General features: G+C 47.3%; 1 protein-coding gene across 8 annotated transcripts in view; it reads right to left on the minus strand.

Annotated features, from left to right (window-relative positions):
* Positions 1 to 1,285: 1,285 nt before the first annotated feature.
* LOC113250087 (uncharacterized) overlaps positions 1,286 to 15,597 on the minus strand; it is an 80,419-nt gene continuing 66,107 nt past the window's right edge. For 7 of the 8 annotated variants that reach the window (XM_057307777.1, XM_057307779.1, XM_057307773.1 and 4 more), the window contains 14 exons: positions 13,404 to 13,456; positions 12,969 to 12,993; positions 12,280 to 12,344; positions 11,771 to 11,798; positions 10,832 to 10,908; positions 10,215 to 10,239; positions 9,498 to 9,562; positions 8,882 to 8,906; positions 8,173 to 8,237; positions 7,661 to 7,691; positions 6,707 to 6,783; positions 6,090 to 6,114; positions 4,212 to 4,300; positions 1,286 to 2,373 (listed from right to left, as the gene is read on the minus strand). In XM_057307777.1, coding sequence (XP_057163760.1) covers positions 4,227 to 4,300; positions 6,090 to 6,114; positions 6,707 to 6,783; positions 7,661 to 7,691; positions 8,173 to 8,237; positions 8,882 to 8,906; positions 9,498 to 9,562; positions 10,215 to 10,239; positions 10,832 to 10,908; positions 11,771 to 11,798; positions 12,280 to 12,344; positions 12,969 to 12,993; positions 13,404 to 13,456 — 635 coding nt within the window. In that variant the 3' untranslated portion in view covers positions 1,286 to 2,373; positions 4,212 to 4,226. The remainder of the gene's footprint in view (positions 2,374 to 4,211; positions 4,301 to 6,089; positions 6,115 to 6,706; positions 6,784 to 7,660; positions 7,692 to 8,172; positions 8,238 to 8,881; positions 8,907 to 9,497; positions 9,563 to 10,214; positions 10,240 to 10,831; positions 10,909 to 11,770; positions 11,799 to 12,279; positions 12,345 to 12,968; positions 12,994 to 13,403; positions 13,457 to 15,597) is intronic. The other variant, XR_008957757.1, reaches the window with a different exon arrangement.

A 15,597-nucleotide genomic window follows, 5' to 3' on the forward strand; every position in this document is an offset into this window, starting at 1 on the left:
AATAAAACCCCCCTGCCAAGGAAGCAGTGGGGTGCATGTTATCAGTTCTGGGGGGCTTCTGCAGCTCTGAATGGCTCCTGAAGTTCCTTGGTTTTCAAGGGATTGCAGTTGATGAGATGTTATGAATGACCAAGCCTCCCAACCAGGCTGCGCCAGACCGCCTCCACGCATGTCTGAAGAGGCAATGACAACTGTCAGACCCAGCCCGGGACCCAGCTGTGCTCCTGCCCTAATTAAAACCAGAGCTGGTGGGGTGTGGTGGCATCCACAAACACAGAAGACAGCCAACCTGCTCATTGACAGATGATGTGGGCCTCAAAGTCGGGAAATCGTGGGGTCCAGAAAGAACTTGTGCTTACTCAATAGATGTGTGCCCCACGAACCCAGAAAGCTCTGGATCAGCAGAGGGGCTTCTTGGGTCCGTGACAGCAAGGGCAGAGTGGTGACAACGGTTACTGTCCCCCTGGACTGTGCTCAGTCAGCCTCCAGGCCTCCTGGGTCCCTTTCTGCAGCCACCTATCGCAGTCAATCCCTCCCAAATGTCCCCTGGGGGACACACTGCCCCTCCTGAGGACCATGGCTCCACAGTAGGACCCGCAGCAGCTTGCCTCCCCTGGGCCTCTCTGCTCTGAACTCTCCTCCCTTCTGTTCATCACCAACAGGCAGAAGCCTGTTTGGGTCCATCCAGCCAACTCCTGGTGGACCTGCAATCCCAGAACTGACCTAGGAAATATTCCTCAGCCCCTCAAACTGCGAGAAGTGCCCTCCACTCTCTGTTCCACTCACCACCTACTTGTTTACAGGCCACATGCCTTGATGAGACCCTGGGCTCCCTGGAGACCTGGAATGCATCTGTCTTGGCCTCCCCGCAAAGTCCTTGGAGTGGCAGGGTTTCAGGGCCCTGAAGTGGAATCATGCAATATTGGTCTTTCTCTCCGTGCTTTATCTCACAGAGCATAATATGTTTTCAAGGTCCGTCCATGTTGGGGCATATTTCAAAATTGAATTCCTTTATAGACCTCCAGTTAATAAAAGTGTATCAATATTGTTTTGCTAATTATAACAAATGCACCACATCCATATAAGATGGTATTAGTGGAGGAATTGGGGTCGGGGGACATGGGTTATGGGAACTTTCTATGTTATCTGTTCAACTCTTAGATTTGTCTAAACCTCCTGTTGTCAATAATGCCTATTAATTTTTTAAAATCCAAGAACACTCTTTCAGGGAGCGATCTGTCTCAGCCAATATTGGTTCGAACATCAGCTAAAGGTCCGTACGTTAGCTAAAGATGTTGTTTACTGGTAAAGGTGAGCCCATTCTTGAGTTAGAAATGCACGTTGACTGCTGGAGTTACAGCGATACTGATTGACTTGATCATTTGCCTTTGCATACAGAAGAGAAGAATGTGGCTTCACATTTTGCTGGTTTTCTCTTACATATGGGTCACTGAATAAAGTAGCATCATTCTTCTTGAATGAACCTAATGAGTCCATTCCCACAGTACCTTCAACTGGGTCATTGGTAGGGTGCCCCCTGTTGTTTGGCCAGAGGTAGAGTTTTCAGAATCACTGCTTGGGGTCAGGTGATACTCTTGACTCCAGGCAGGAGCCGCGAGCACCTAAGAAAGTTACGTACACCCCTCTGTGTTTCATTTGCCTGTTCTGAGATGTTGAAATGTGACTGTGGCCTACTTATTAGAATTATGTTATGAGGCTAAAAGTAAATAAACACAAGGAAAGCCTTAAGAAAAATAAAATAAATGACTGGTGTTTCATAATCACCCTAAGTGGTCAATCACTGAGCGACTGCAAGAATAAGGTAGACACTTGGTGGTGGTGGAATCCAGAGAGGGGACGTGGATGGCTCCACAGCAAGAGAGGATGGACGCTCACTCTTAGCTTTACATGGGGAGGATGCTTTACTGCTCGTGGACAATACCTGTTACCATCTCCTGTAATCCTCAGGTCAGCCCTATTGAGGTGGGTGGGGGCAGAGCAGGGGCTGTAAGCCATATTCTAGTGGGAGGCACTAAAACATAGAGAGATTAAGTGACATGCCAAGAGTTATCAGCCGCTTTTGCCAACATTAGAGATAGATTTCTTACAGGCTTTTTCTATTTATGCACTTCCCACCAAAGGGAACACTGTTCTCATTTGGGGCAGACATAGCAATTCCTCCAAGTCGTGTGCCTGAATCATCAAAAGTGGCCTCTGTTTGGAGCTGACACAGGAGTTGCAATGTCCAACCTTGGTGATTCATTTCATTTGATGAAATCAGAAGTTCCCAGAGGGACATACCATGGGGGCTCTTCGGACGGACAGCACATCCAGCAGTCAGAAACCCAGGAGTGACGTCAGGGATGTTCTGACCTATCAAGGGTAATAATTAGTAGAATGATTAGAATAAGAAAGCGGGAGTAAAGGGGTCATTCTGGGTGAATGGCAACAAGGGTTTATGGAAAATGAGAAGAATTATTTTAACTGAGCAGATACAAAACAGAAAAAGAATCAAATGGGAGTCTTGACCCAATATCTTGTGTGGAAACTGCCCACTAGCCATCACAATTTGCCTGTTCTGAAAATCTTGGGGCAGCTGCCTGCTTCTGAAGACTGGCTACTTCCAGAGGATCCCTGAGAAGCCTCAGTTTGAGTAGCCCTCTAATTGTGTGAAATTCTGATTTTTTAAATTATTTTATTTATTTTAGTAGAGACATGTGAAGCCAAGGGTGAACTCCCAGGAGTTACACTGCTTTGTTTTTAAACAGTACCCGAAGGGGTCCCTTCAGGGGATGTGTAAGGGCAGTTTTTTTCTGATATCTCTTCCTGAGGTTGAAGATCATGAAGAGGCTTCCAGGAAGATTTCAGGAATGGAGGCCTGAAGCTGTTGGTGAAAAACTTGGGCACTATTACAAGAGCTCTTTGCAATATGCTGCCATGTCTGCACGTAGTAGGGTAGTGCAATCTAGTCTGGGTAGTGAAATTCCTACAGGTAAGGAACTTCCAGCTACTCATTTAGTGGGAGAGCCCGTGTGTTCCCAAGGGAATAGACTGGAGAGCCATCATCGCTAGTGTGTATTTGCACCCAGGGAGCTCACAGGTTTCTGAAAGTTTTGCTACTTTTAATGGAAGGATGAAAATGTTTTGCCCACTTGAAACAGTTAATGTCTTAAATAATGAACTGTGTTCCAGCAAAATTGTAATTTCTTGTGAAACTCTATATTTCTTTTTGGCCAAGGTTGAGAGCAAGTAAAGAGAACCCTTTTTAGAGGCTTTTTTTGTTTTCTGGACAAAGTCGGAGATCATTCACACGTTATATAAGAACTGAATTACAAGGGAAACTTAGATTTCCTTTTTCAGTCTTAATCGAGCACATGGGAAAAGGAGAGGGGCCTTCAGTGAACTCCTGGGCCATGACTGTCCAGGTATGCCACTGTTCTGTCCAGGAGAGAACAAAAAGGATATACCCTTCTGGTCTCTTAGTGAAACAACTTTGGATTCAGAATTTCTTTTGGAGGCCTCAACATAGCATCCAAAATGTGCTACCCATTGGGCTTCCTCCTTTCCGATGATGCTTCTCAAATGAATGATTTTGTTCCAATCAGGTTGTCTAGAGTTGGCCTTGAAAAGCCAAGTCATCGTTGGTGAAGTCGTGAGGAACAAGAATTCGGATTGTGATGAATGTACACATGAGCATCAGACATTTTTTTCTGGAAGAGGAGAGGGGTTAGGTTTAGAGGATTCCCAAGAGAGCTGGTGACAGTTGGTAGAAATAGAACATTTGTGCATCTCATGCCTTGGGCCCCAAAAATGACAGGGCTGAAGAGAGAGATGATAGATTTGAAGATCCAAGAACATCAAGTGCCAGGAGGAGCCCAGGTCCTGCAGGAGGAGGATCATAACAAGCAGGAAAGAGGAACTTGGCCAAAGCTACAAAAAGGACCTTCTCAATAAGAGAGAGGAGACGGGTGCCTGGGTGGCAAAGGCGGGTAAGCATGTGACTCCTGATTTCGGCTCAGGTCATGATCTCTGGGTCCTGGAGTCAAGTCCCATGTCAGGCTCTGCCCTCAGTGGGGATTCTGCTTTGGGGTCTCCCTCTCTCTTCCTCTGCCCCTCCCCCACTTGTGCCATCTCAGTCTCTCCCAAAATTAAATAAATAAATCTTTACCAAAAAAAAAAAGAGTATAAAAATGAAAGAGGAAATAAATTACATGCGGATGGTGGATCTATGGGTCCAAGTCTTCGCATCCTGCAAAGTCGTCTTCCTTATGGATGACAGTGGGCATTGTCATGGCCTGGTCTTGGGAAAGGAAAGGGGAAAATCAGGGTGAAGTGAGGACTCAGGCCACTGCCCCCGGGATTATGTCCCCGACCCCAAAACTCAATGCTGCCCTCAGCTCCGCAGTCCCCCCACCTCACCACCCATGGGGCCGTGATCCCTTTACCTCACTGATGAGAAAGGCGTCCAGGGTCTCTGGGCCCTTCCCAGCCCTCAGATTTCATAACTGGGACCAGGAAGCAGTGCCTGTCAGCCCATTCTTTCAAGAGGCAGCCACGGTGGTGCCCATGACTTTCTGTCCCCATGATTTCCTACCTTCCTCTGCTCCCTCCTGCTACCCTCCCTCCTCCCTCCCTGAATCATTAATTTCTTATTTCCCTTCTCCTGTCACCTCCAACAACCAGACTGTTCTCTGCAATGGGAACAGTGGAGGAAAGATCATGGGTTTACTGACACGCTCCCTAGTCAATCAGTTGATCAATGAGCCAATGCAGCTAACATGGAGGCGGCTGCCACGGGCCTGAGGTGATGCTGGGCCCTGAGAGTGACCATCAACTGGGCAATCAAGTAGACTGCCCCATGCCTGGGCTCATCTTGGGCACTTGACACACACTTCCTATTGATGACAGCCCGTAAGTGTCCTAGCCCAGAGAGGAGATGAATGTGACAGTAGAGGTAATGGTACTTGTCCGAATTCCCCTAGTCTGTCAGTGGGGGGACGGGCATTCTCCAGCTGGTGTGGCCACATAAACACCAGTACCTGCAGTGTTCACCAAAGACCCTGAGACCTGGAAGGACTAGGGGAGGCCCCGAGCAGATGGATGGAAGGTCCGATGGTGGGCCGTGACCACGATGTGGGGACCAGGCCCATCACTGTCAGTGGAATCTGACAGGAGCAAAGACCCTGGCCCCGCTTCCCAGAGCCTCTGTCCTGGGCCCAGTCAGTCCCAGGAGACCAGCTCAGAGGGACCGTGAAAGGCAGTGTGTGCTGCCAGCCCAGCAGCCTTCACACAGGCCTCTAGAATTCCCGTCAGCCAGGGAGGGTCTCTGGGCAGCTGCATATGAGCCTCTCTCCCATGGAGCCAAGTGAAGGTCTTGCTCTGCTCCCAGTATAAGGGATGTGGTGAGGAGAAGAGAGAAATGTGCTCCAGGATGTGCTTCTCACCTCACCTCTGCAGCAGAATGCCTCGGGGAGTATTGCTCGCTATGAATGGGGTTAGAGCATATGGAGGCATTTGGTTCACAGGCATGAGCTGAGGGCCACGGCTTGGCCTCCTGTGGTCATAGGGCTATAATGTGTGCGCTGTGACGAGATTTCTTTATCTCGTCTTTTCGTTTCTTTTCTTTTCTTTTAATTTCTTTTCCTTCTTTCGTTCTTTCTTTCTTTTTTTTTTTTTTTTTTGAGAATGTGGACAATGGACATTGTGCAGTGGCAGTGGGATACACCTCCTGGAGCAATATGCAATCTCTCTCTCGCTCTTTCCATCTCTCTTTCTCCCTCTCTGCATCTCTCTTTCTGTGTCTGACTCTCCCTGTCTCCCACACAAAAATACAATCATATCACATAGAGCCACAAAAGAAACCCCAAACCCAAGCCTTACGCACACACACCACACCACACACAGGGAATACAATGGCTTCCTAGGACTGTAGACACATGGACACACTTTTTCACCTGGGAAATCTCCTGTCCACCACACCCCCACAACCCAATCAGGGCGGCTCGCCAGACGGAGGATTGCAAGGATGCCCCACCTGCATTAACATCTAGAGTTTTGTCTCAGGAAGAGGCTGATTCCAGAATACGTACCGCATTCACCAGATGCTCCTGTCCCCTGCAGGTACAGAAAAGAGGACACTGTGAGGTTCAGGTCATGCTACACACTGTCTGTCTGTGTGAGCTTTATTTCCCTCAATGAATTTAGGAACCCAGATGGAACACAGTGGTTGAGTCCAACGACCCCAAAGTAAGTGAACTGGATGCCTTAGGAAGTTGTTTTTCCTGGGGGACATGTCTGTCCAGTCCATTCAGGACGGTGACTACAAAATGCTTCATCCAAGCAGGAGAAAGTGTTACTGAGGGACAGGATCCTACCACAGCATTTAGAACCACGTTTGGTGTCGCCAATGCTAAATGTCCTCTCGAATCAGCTAACGGTGGGCAGAGACAACCACTCAACGCTCTCCCCACCAGGGAAATTACATATGTAGAATCTCAAAAGTATATATAGCTTTTTACATAAAATCTGTATATAAAAATATTTTCATTTCCATATACAAGCAGTTGACATTAGGAAAATGATTTTTGTTTTAGTATTATGTTCTATTCGCCAACACAGAGTATACTATCTGAATTTCATCTGAATTTGATTGGAAAGAAACCCAGAAAGCAACATTTGTTCCTCGGGGATAGACAGGCAAGCTCACCTTGGCAAGAGGCAGGCCTTCCTCCTCTGTGATCCTCTGATAAAGCCAGGACCAGACAGCGCCATCATCAGTCACATCTAAAAGGACACAGAGTACCTGTCAGCGTATTAGTGGTGCTGCTCAAGAAAGATGTGGGGAGGGGCGCCTGAGTGGCTCAGTCGGTGAACCATCTGCCTTCAGCTCAAGTCAGGGCCGCAGGGTCCTGGAATCGAGTCCTGGATGGGGCTTCCTGCTAGCAAGGGTCTGCCCCTCTCACCTGTTTGTGCTCTCACTCACTCTCTCTCAAATAAATAAAATCTTTAAAAAAAAAAAAAAGAATGCCTCGAGGAGTATTGCTCTCTATGAATGGGGTTAGAGCATATGGAGGCATTTGGTTCCCAGGCATGAGGTGAACGCCCCGCTGGGCCTCCCGCGGTAATAGGGCTATAATGTGTGCGCTGTGATGAGATTTCTTTATCTCTTCTTGTCTTTTCGCTCTTTTCTTTTCTTTCTTTCTTTCTTTTTTTTTTTTTTTTTTTTTTTTTTTTTTTTTTTTTTTTGAGAATGTGGACAATGGGAATTGTGCAGTGGCAGTGGAATACACCTCCTGGAGACATATGCAATCTCTCTCTCACTCTTTCCATCTCTCCCTCTCCCTCTGTGCATCTCTCTGTCTGTGTCTGTGTCTCCCTGTCTACCACACAATCACACATTCACAATCACACCACATAGAGACACAAAAGACACCCCAACACCAAGCCTCATGCACACACACACACACCACACACAGGGAATACAATGGCTTCCTAGGACTGTAGACACATGGACACACTTTTTCACCTGGGAAATCTCCTGTCCACCACACCCCCACAACCCAATCAGGGCGGCTCGCCAGACGGAGGATTGCAAAGATGCCCCACCTGCATTAACATCTAGAGTTTTATCTAAGGAAGAGGCTGATACCAGAATACGTACCGCTCTCGCTGGTGGTGGTTGATGGTGTCACCTGCGGGTACAGAAAAGAGGACACCGTGAGGCTCAGGTCATGCTACACACTGTCTGTCTGTGTGAGCTTTATTTCCCTCAATGACTTTAGGAACCCAGATGGAACACAGTGGTTGAGTCCAACGACCCCAAAGTAAGTGAACTGGATGCCTTAGGAAGTTGTTTTTCCTGGGGGACATGTCTGTCCAGTCCATTCAGGACGGTGACTACAAAATGCTTCATCCAAGCAGGAGAAAGTGTTACTGAGGGAGAGGATCCTACCACAGCGTTTAGAACCACGTTTGGTGTCGCCAATGCTAAATGTCCTCTCGATCAGCTAACGGTTGGCAGAGACAACCACTCCATGCTCTCCCAAAAAGAAAAATTATATGAGATCTATATGTATAATCCCAAATATACATTGTCTGATATTCATCTGAATTTGATTGGAAAGAAACCAAGAAAGCAACATCTGTTCCTCGGACAAAGAACTTCTAGCTCACCATGGCGAGAGGTGTGCCTCCGGCGCTGTCTCCTTTGATGGGATCCATGTCTTCCTCCAAGGCATCTAGGACACAGAGTACCCGTCAGCACATTCCTCTTGTTGCTCAAGAATATTCATGGAATGTTGCTGGATATGGACACGAGGCTGGGGTGTATGGAGCCAGCTGGTTTCCAAGCATGGACTGAAGTGCCCCTGCTGGGCCACCCACTGCAGTAAGGCTCTAAAGTGCACAGTGTGATAACATGGCTTTGGAGAAGGGTGACATCATGCAGTATCTGTCTGACATATCTCCTGGAGAAACACCTTTCTCTCTCTCTCTCCCCCTCTCTGTCTCTCTCTCTGTCTCGGTCATCTCTCTCTTTCTCTGTCTTTGTCCCTCTGTCTATGTCTCTCTGTCTTTCTATCTGTCTTTGTCCCTCTCTCTCTCTCTCTCACACACACACACTCACAATCACACCACATAGAGCCACAAAAGACACCCCAACACCAAGCCTCACGCACACACACACACACCACACACAGGGAATACAATTGCTTCCTAGGACTGTAGACACATGGACACACTTTTTCACCTGGGAAATCTCCTGTCCACCACACCCCCACAACCCAATCAGGGCGGCTCGCCAGACGGAGGATTGCAAGGATGCCCCACCTGCATTAACATCTAGAGTTTTGTCTCAGGAAGAGGCTGATTCCAGAATACGTACCGCATTCACCAGATGCTCCTGTCCCCTGCAGGTACAGAAAAGAGGACACCGTGAGGCTCAGGTCATGCTACACACTATCTGTCTGTGTGAGCTTTATTTCCCTCAATGACTTTAGGAACCCAGATGGAACACAGTGGTTGAGTCCAACAACCCCAAAGTAAGTGAACTGGATGCCTTAGGAAGTTGTTTTTCCTGGGGGACATGTCTGTCCAGTCCATTCAGGACGGTGACTACAAAATGCTTCATCCAAGCAGGAGAAAGTGTTACTGAGGGACAGGATCCTACCACAGCGTTTAGAACCACGTTTGGTGTCGCCAATGCTAAATGTCCTCTCGAATCAGCTAACGGTGGGCAGAGACAACCACTCAATGCTCTCCCCACCAGGGAAATTACATATGTAGAATCTCAAAAGTATATATAGCTTTTTACATAAAATCTGTATATAAAAATATTTTCATTTCCATATACAAGCAGTTGACATTAGGAAAATGATTTTTGTTTTAGTATTAGGTTCAATTCGCCTCACAGAGTATATTGTCTGAATTTCATCTGAATTTGATTGGAAAGAAACCAAGAAAGCAACATCTGTTCCTCGGACAAAGAACTTCTAGCTCACCATGGCGAGAGGTGTGCCTCCGGCGCTGTCTCCTTTGATGGGATCCATGTCTTCCTCCAAGGCATCTAGGACACAGAGTACCCGTCAGCACATTCCTCTTGTTGCTCAAGAATATTCATGGAATGTTGCTGGATATGGACACGAGGCTGGGGTGTATGGAGCCAGCTGGTTTCCAAGCATGGACTGAAGAGCCCATGCTGGGCCACCCACTGCAGTAAGGCTCTAAAGTGCGCAGTGTGATAACATGGCTTTGGAGAAGGGTGACATCATGCAGTATCTGTCTGACATATCTCCTGGAGAAACACCTTTCTCTCTCTCTCTCTCCCCCTCTCTGTCTCTCTCTCTTTCTCGGTCATCTCTCTCTTTCTCTGTCTTTGTCTCTCTGTCTATGTCTCTCTGTCTTTCTATCTGTCTTTGTCCCTCTCTCTCTCTCTCTCTCAGACACACACACACACTCACAATCACACCACATAGAGCCACAAAAGACACCCCAACACCAAGCCTCACGCACACACACACACATCACACACAGGGAATACAATGGCTTCCTAGGACTGTAGACACATGGACACACTTTTTCACCTGGGAAATCTCCTGTCCACCACACCCCCACAACCCAATCAGGGCGGCTCGCCAGACGGAGGATTGCAAGGATGCCCCACCTGCATTAACATCTAGAGTTTTGTCTCAGGAAGAGGCTGATTCCAGAATACGTACCGCATTCACCAGATGCTCCTGTCCCCTGCAGGTACAGAAAAGAGGACACCGTGAGGCTCAGGTCATGCTACACACTGTCTGTCTGTGTGAGCTTTATTTCCCTCAATGACTTTAGGAACCCAGATGGAACACAGTGGTTGAGTCCAACAACCCCAAAGTAAGTGAACTGGATGCCTTAGGAAGTTGTTTTTCCTGGGGGACATGTCTGTCCAGTCCATTCAGGACGGTGACTACAAAATGCTTCATCCAAGCAGGAGAAAGTGTTACTGAGGGACAGGATCCTACCACAGCATTTAGAACCACATTTGGTGTTGCCAATGCTAAATGTCCTCTCGAATCAGCTAACGGTGGGCAGAGACAACCACTCAACGCTCTCCCCACCAGGGAAATTACATATGTAGAATCTCAAAAGTATATATAGCTTTTTACATAAAATCTGTATATAAAAATATTTTCATTTCCATATACAAGCCGTTGACATTAGGAAAATGATTTTTGTTTTAGTATTATGTTCTATTCGCCAACACAGAGTATACTATCTGAATTTCATCTGAATTTGGTTGGAAAGAAACCCAGAAAGCAACATTTGTTCCTCGGGGATAGACAGGCAAGCTCACCTTGGCAAGAGGCAGGCCTTCCTCCTCTGTGATCCTCTGATAAAGCCAGGACCAGACAGCGCCATCATCAGTCACATCTAAAAGGACACAGAGTACCTGTCAGCGTATTAGTGGTGCTGCTCAAGAAAGATGCGGGGAGGGGCACCTGAGTGGCTCAGTCGGTGAACCATCTGCCTTCAGCTCAAGTCAGGGCCGCAGGGTCCTGGAATCGAGTCCTGGATGGGGCTTCCTGCTAGCAAGGGTCTGCCCCTCTCACCTGTTTGTGCTCTCACTCACTCTCTCTCAAATAAATAAAATCTTTAAAAAAAAAAAAAGAATGCCTCGAGGAGTATTGCTCTCTATGAATGGGGTTAGAGCATATGGAGGCATTTGGTTCCCAGGCATGAGGTGAACGCCCCGCTGGGCCTCCCGCGGTAATAGGGCTATAATGTGTGCGCTGTGATGAGATTTCTTTATCTCTTCTTGTCTTTTCGCTCTTTTCTTTTCTTTCTTTCTTTTTTTTTTTTTTTTTTTTTTTTTTTTTTGAGAATGTGGACAATGGGAATTGTGCAGTGGCAGTGGAATACACCTCCTGGAGACATATGCAATCTCTCTCTCACTCTTTCCATCTCTCCCTCTCCCTCTGTGCATCTCTCTGTCTGTGTCTGTGTCTCCCTGTCTACCACACAATCACACATTCACAATCACACCACATAGAGACACAAAAGACACCCCAACACCAAGCCTCATGCACACACACACACACCACACACAGGGAATACAATGGCTTCCTAGGACTGTAGACACATGGACACACTTTTTCACCTGGGAAATCTCCTGTCCACCACACCCCCACAACCCAATCAGGGTGGCTCGCCAGACGGAGGATTGCAAAGATGCCCCACCTGCATTAACATCTAGAGTTTTATCTCAGGAAGACGCTGATTCCAGAATACGTACCGCTCTCACTGGTGGTTGAAGGTGTCACCTGCAGGGACAGAAAAGAGGACACCGTGAGGCTCAGGTCATGCTACACACTATCTGTCTGTGTGAGCTTTATTTCCCTCAATGACTTTAGGAACCCAGATGGAACACAGTGGTTGAGTCCAACGACCCCAAAGTAAGTGAACTGGATGCCTTAGGAAGTTGTTTTTCCTGGGGGACATGTCTGTCCAGTCCATTCAGGACGATGACTACAAAATGCTTCATCCAAGCAGGAGAAAGTGTTACTGAGGGACAGGATCCTACCACAGCGTTTAGAACCATGTTTGGTGTTGCCAATGCTAAATGTCCTCTCGATCAGCTAACGGTTGGCAGAGACAACCACTCCATGCTCTCCCAAAAAGGAAAATTGTATGAGATCTATATGTATAATCTCAAATATACATTGTCTGAATTTCATCTGAATTTGATTGGAAAGAAACCAAGAAAGCAACATCTGTTCCTCGGACAAAGAACTTCTAGCTCACCATGGCAAGAGGTGTGCCTCCGGCGCTGTCTCCTTTGATGGGATCCATGTCTTCCTCCAAGGCATCTAGGACACAGAGTACCCGTCAGCACATTCCTCTTGTTGCTCAAGAATATTCATGGAATGTTGCTGGATATGGACACAAGGCTGGGGTGTATGCAGCCAGCTGGTTTCCAAGCATGAACTGAAGTGCCCCTGCTGGGCCACCCACTGCAGTAAGGCTCTAAAGTGTGCAGTGTGATAACATGGCTTTGGAGAAGGGTGACATCATGCAGTATCTGTCTGACATATCTCCTGGAGAAACACCTCTCTCTCTCTCTCTCTCTCTCTCTATGTTTCTGTCTTCTCTCTCTCTGTCTCTGTCTTTGTATCTCTTTCTCTTGCTCTCTCTCTCTCTCACACACACACACACACACACTCACAATCACACTACACAAGACACCTAACCCCCAAGCCTCATGCACACACACCCACACCACCCAGGGGGAATGCATTGGTTTCCTAGGACTGGGGACACATGCACATAGTTTCTCACCTGGAGTCTGCTTTTCCCCACACTCCCAAGCCTCAGTCCTACCAGGAATCTGGAATCAGATGGTTCTCCAGACTGAGGACAGTGAGGACATCCCCCCAACCTGCCTTACCATCTAGAGTTTTTCCTCAGCAAGGGACTGATTCCAGAATACGTACCACCTCCACATGGTTCTGGGGCCACCTGCATTTACAGAAAAGAACACACCCTGAGGGTCAGGTCATATGCATACTGTGTCATCACCGGTTCTCTTGGTGACTATTGAAAACCAAATGAGAAACAGCAGGAAAGACAAAGGCCCAGAAAGGAAGCACAGTGTGCACCCATGGAAAAGGCATGAGCTTTTCCTGGGGGATGGATCTTTCAAATTCCCTGAAGCACAATTACAAAACTCTTAATTCAGGGAGGAAAAACCGCTTCTGAGTAAAAGGTCCCCTACCACACAGTTTACAACCTCCCCTCCCAACACCCCAAGAAAATGGTACCTCACGTCTAAAAACTATACTGTCATGTTGTCATAGCTGAACTCACTTCAAAAAGACGAAACTCAAGTAAGAAACATTTCTTTCTCAGGCAAAGACAGCCAAGCTTACCCTCGATGTGTTGGGCCATGGTGCTTTCTTGCCAAGGTCCTCCTTGATAGACTCTGAAAGGACACAGAGTAAGTGTCAGTCCATTGTTGGTCCTACTCGGGAATTACTCTGTGATCACTGTTGATATGGACACGGGACAAGACTGTATGGGAGTGACTGGTTAAGAAGCATGGGCTGAGCTGCTGCTGGGCCATTCTCCTTGGTGGGTGAGGAAAAGCAAACAAGAGGATGAGAAAATGAAGGAGAAACAGACCTTTGACTTTCTAGCTTAAGGCAACCTGGTCGATGTGAGTCAGTTAGTCTACAAAGAGGTCGCCTGGTTGCACACTGTGGTGTCGTGAGGGAGCCCCACCCCTCCCTCTGCCCGTAGCGAAGTCTCTCTATTTGTTCTGCCAGGACAAAGCTCCTCCAACTGGCCATCCGAATGGGAGACAGACTAGAGGACACAGAGTACCTTCCCGCCACGGTGCTCTATCTCATGAATGACTCAGAGAGCTCTGCTTGACTTGAATGACAGAACAGTGGAGATGGATGTGGTTGGTTAAACAGCATGCAGTTGCCAATGGCAAGATTTGATTCCTTCTGATGGTTGAGTAATTTACAGTGTATCTATATTACAAACTGAGGGCTGCTGAAGGGGGGGTTGGTGAGGGATGTGGTTGGTTTAACAGCATGCACTTGCCAATGACAAGATTTGAGTCCTTCAACAGTTGAGTAATATTCCCATATATCTAGAGAACACACTGAGGCTGCTGAAATGGGAGGATGGGGTAATTGGGTGATGGGCCTTAAGGAGGGCACTTGATGGAATGACAATTGGCTGTTACCGCAACAGATGAACCACTAAGTTCTACCCCTGAAACTACTAATACAGTATATGTTACCTAATTTGAATTTACATTAAAAAAGAAAAGCCTGCAGTTGGCTATTGGTGAGCCCCCTTCTTCATGGAAGGAGATGCAGAGAAGAGAAGCAGCAAAGAAGGGAGAAACAGAGTCCTGGCTTTGCCATTGAAGGCAAAGGTACACCTGAAACGAATGGAATATGGTGTGTCAACTCAACTACTTCCATTCAAAAATAATGATGAAAAATAAAGACACCCTAAAGACAGAAGATAGTCCAAAAATTTAAAAATATGAAATAAATAAAAATAACATCATTAATCTTATGGTATTTTTCTGTCCAGTGTGTGTCTCATGTATGTGTTCACTGAGTCGGGTGGCTCTCCATGCTAGCAGTAGTCATCCACTAATGGGATGGTCCTTTACAGTGGGAAGCCTGGGTTCCTCCTGATGTCCTCTACCCCATCTCTGTAAGAGAGGTGCAGGAAAAAGAGTGGACCCTGGGTTAGTAACCAAATGTTACTTGGAGTTCTTATTTGTCCTTGTTGCTTGGGAGTGTCATTGCCAGCACTGGAGGCTTTCTGGGGCTCAGGGGGATCATGCAATCAAAGAGCATTAAACTCTCTCTTGATTCCCATTTGGGGCCAGCCACTGAGAAGTGACCCAACACTGAGAGAGATTTACCAGGTTTTTCAATGTTGTGCCTCCCAGTCTCAAAATCTGTGAGCTGGACAGTTTGGACCTTCTGTGTGCTTTTCACACTAAGGGCTATGCCCAAGTCTGCCCTCCGTGTGACCACTGAGGCCACCTCATAATGGTAGACAGTACTTGGGATCTCTGTAGACTCATGCAGTTCAGATATATACACAGGCCTTGGAAAGATCCTGCATGGTTTCTGTTGAACCCATGGCTCAGAGCTATGCTTGTCAGTGTGGGAAGTGCAGTTCATATCTCAGAGTAGCAGCATGGGCCCAGCCATCTGGGTGCACATTTTGGCATTTCCACTTAAGAGCTTGTGCGCTTGGGCTCATTCAGCTCTGTGCCTCAGTTTCTCCATCTGAAGAGCGCCCTTAGCAAGCAAAGTACACTGCATTGGTGGTGAGGGTTGAATGGTTAGTGTAAGTAAAGCATGCCATGGAAATGCTCAGGAAGGTTCCTTGGAGGTGAAATGTCTCGTCTGAGATGACATAACTCCACAAAACTCAGAGCTGCAGTCAAACTCTGCTGTCCAAGCTCCCAGGCCAGTGCTTTCCCCACGACACACACCTGCTTTGCCTAAAAAGGACTCCTTTATGTTAAGCCAGACCCGGTGCTTAAGGAGTCACATAAAGGTCTCAGAAATGCTTTTCCTG

Source organism: Ursus arctos, unplaced genomic scaffold (assembly GCF_023065955.2).
Source record: "Ursus arctos isolate Adak ecotype North America unplaced genomic scaffold, UrsArc2.0 scaffold_6, whole genome shotgun sequence".
NCBI classification, from domain to species: Eukaryota; Metazoa; Chordata; class Mammalia; order Carnivora; family Ursidae; genus Ursus; species Ursus arctos.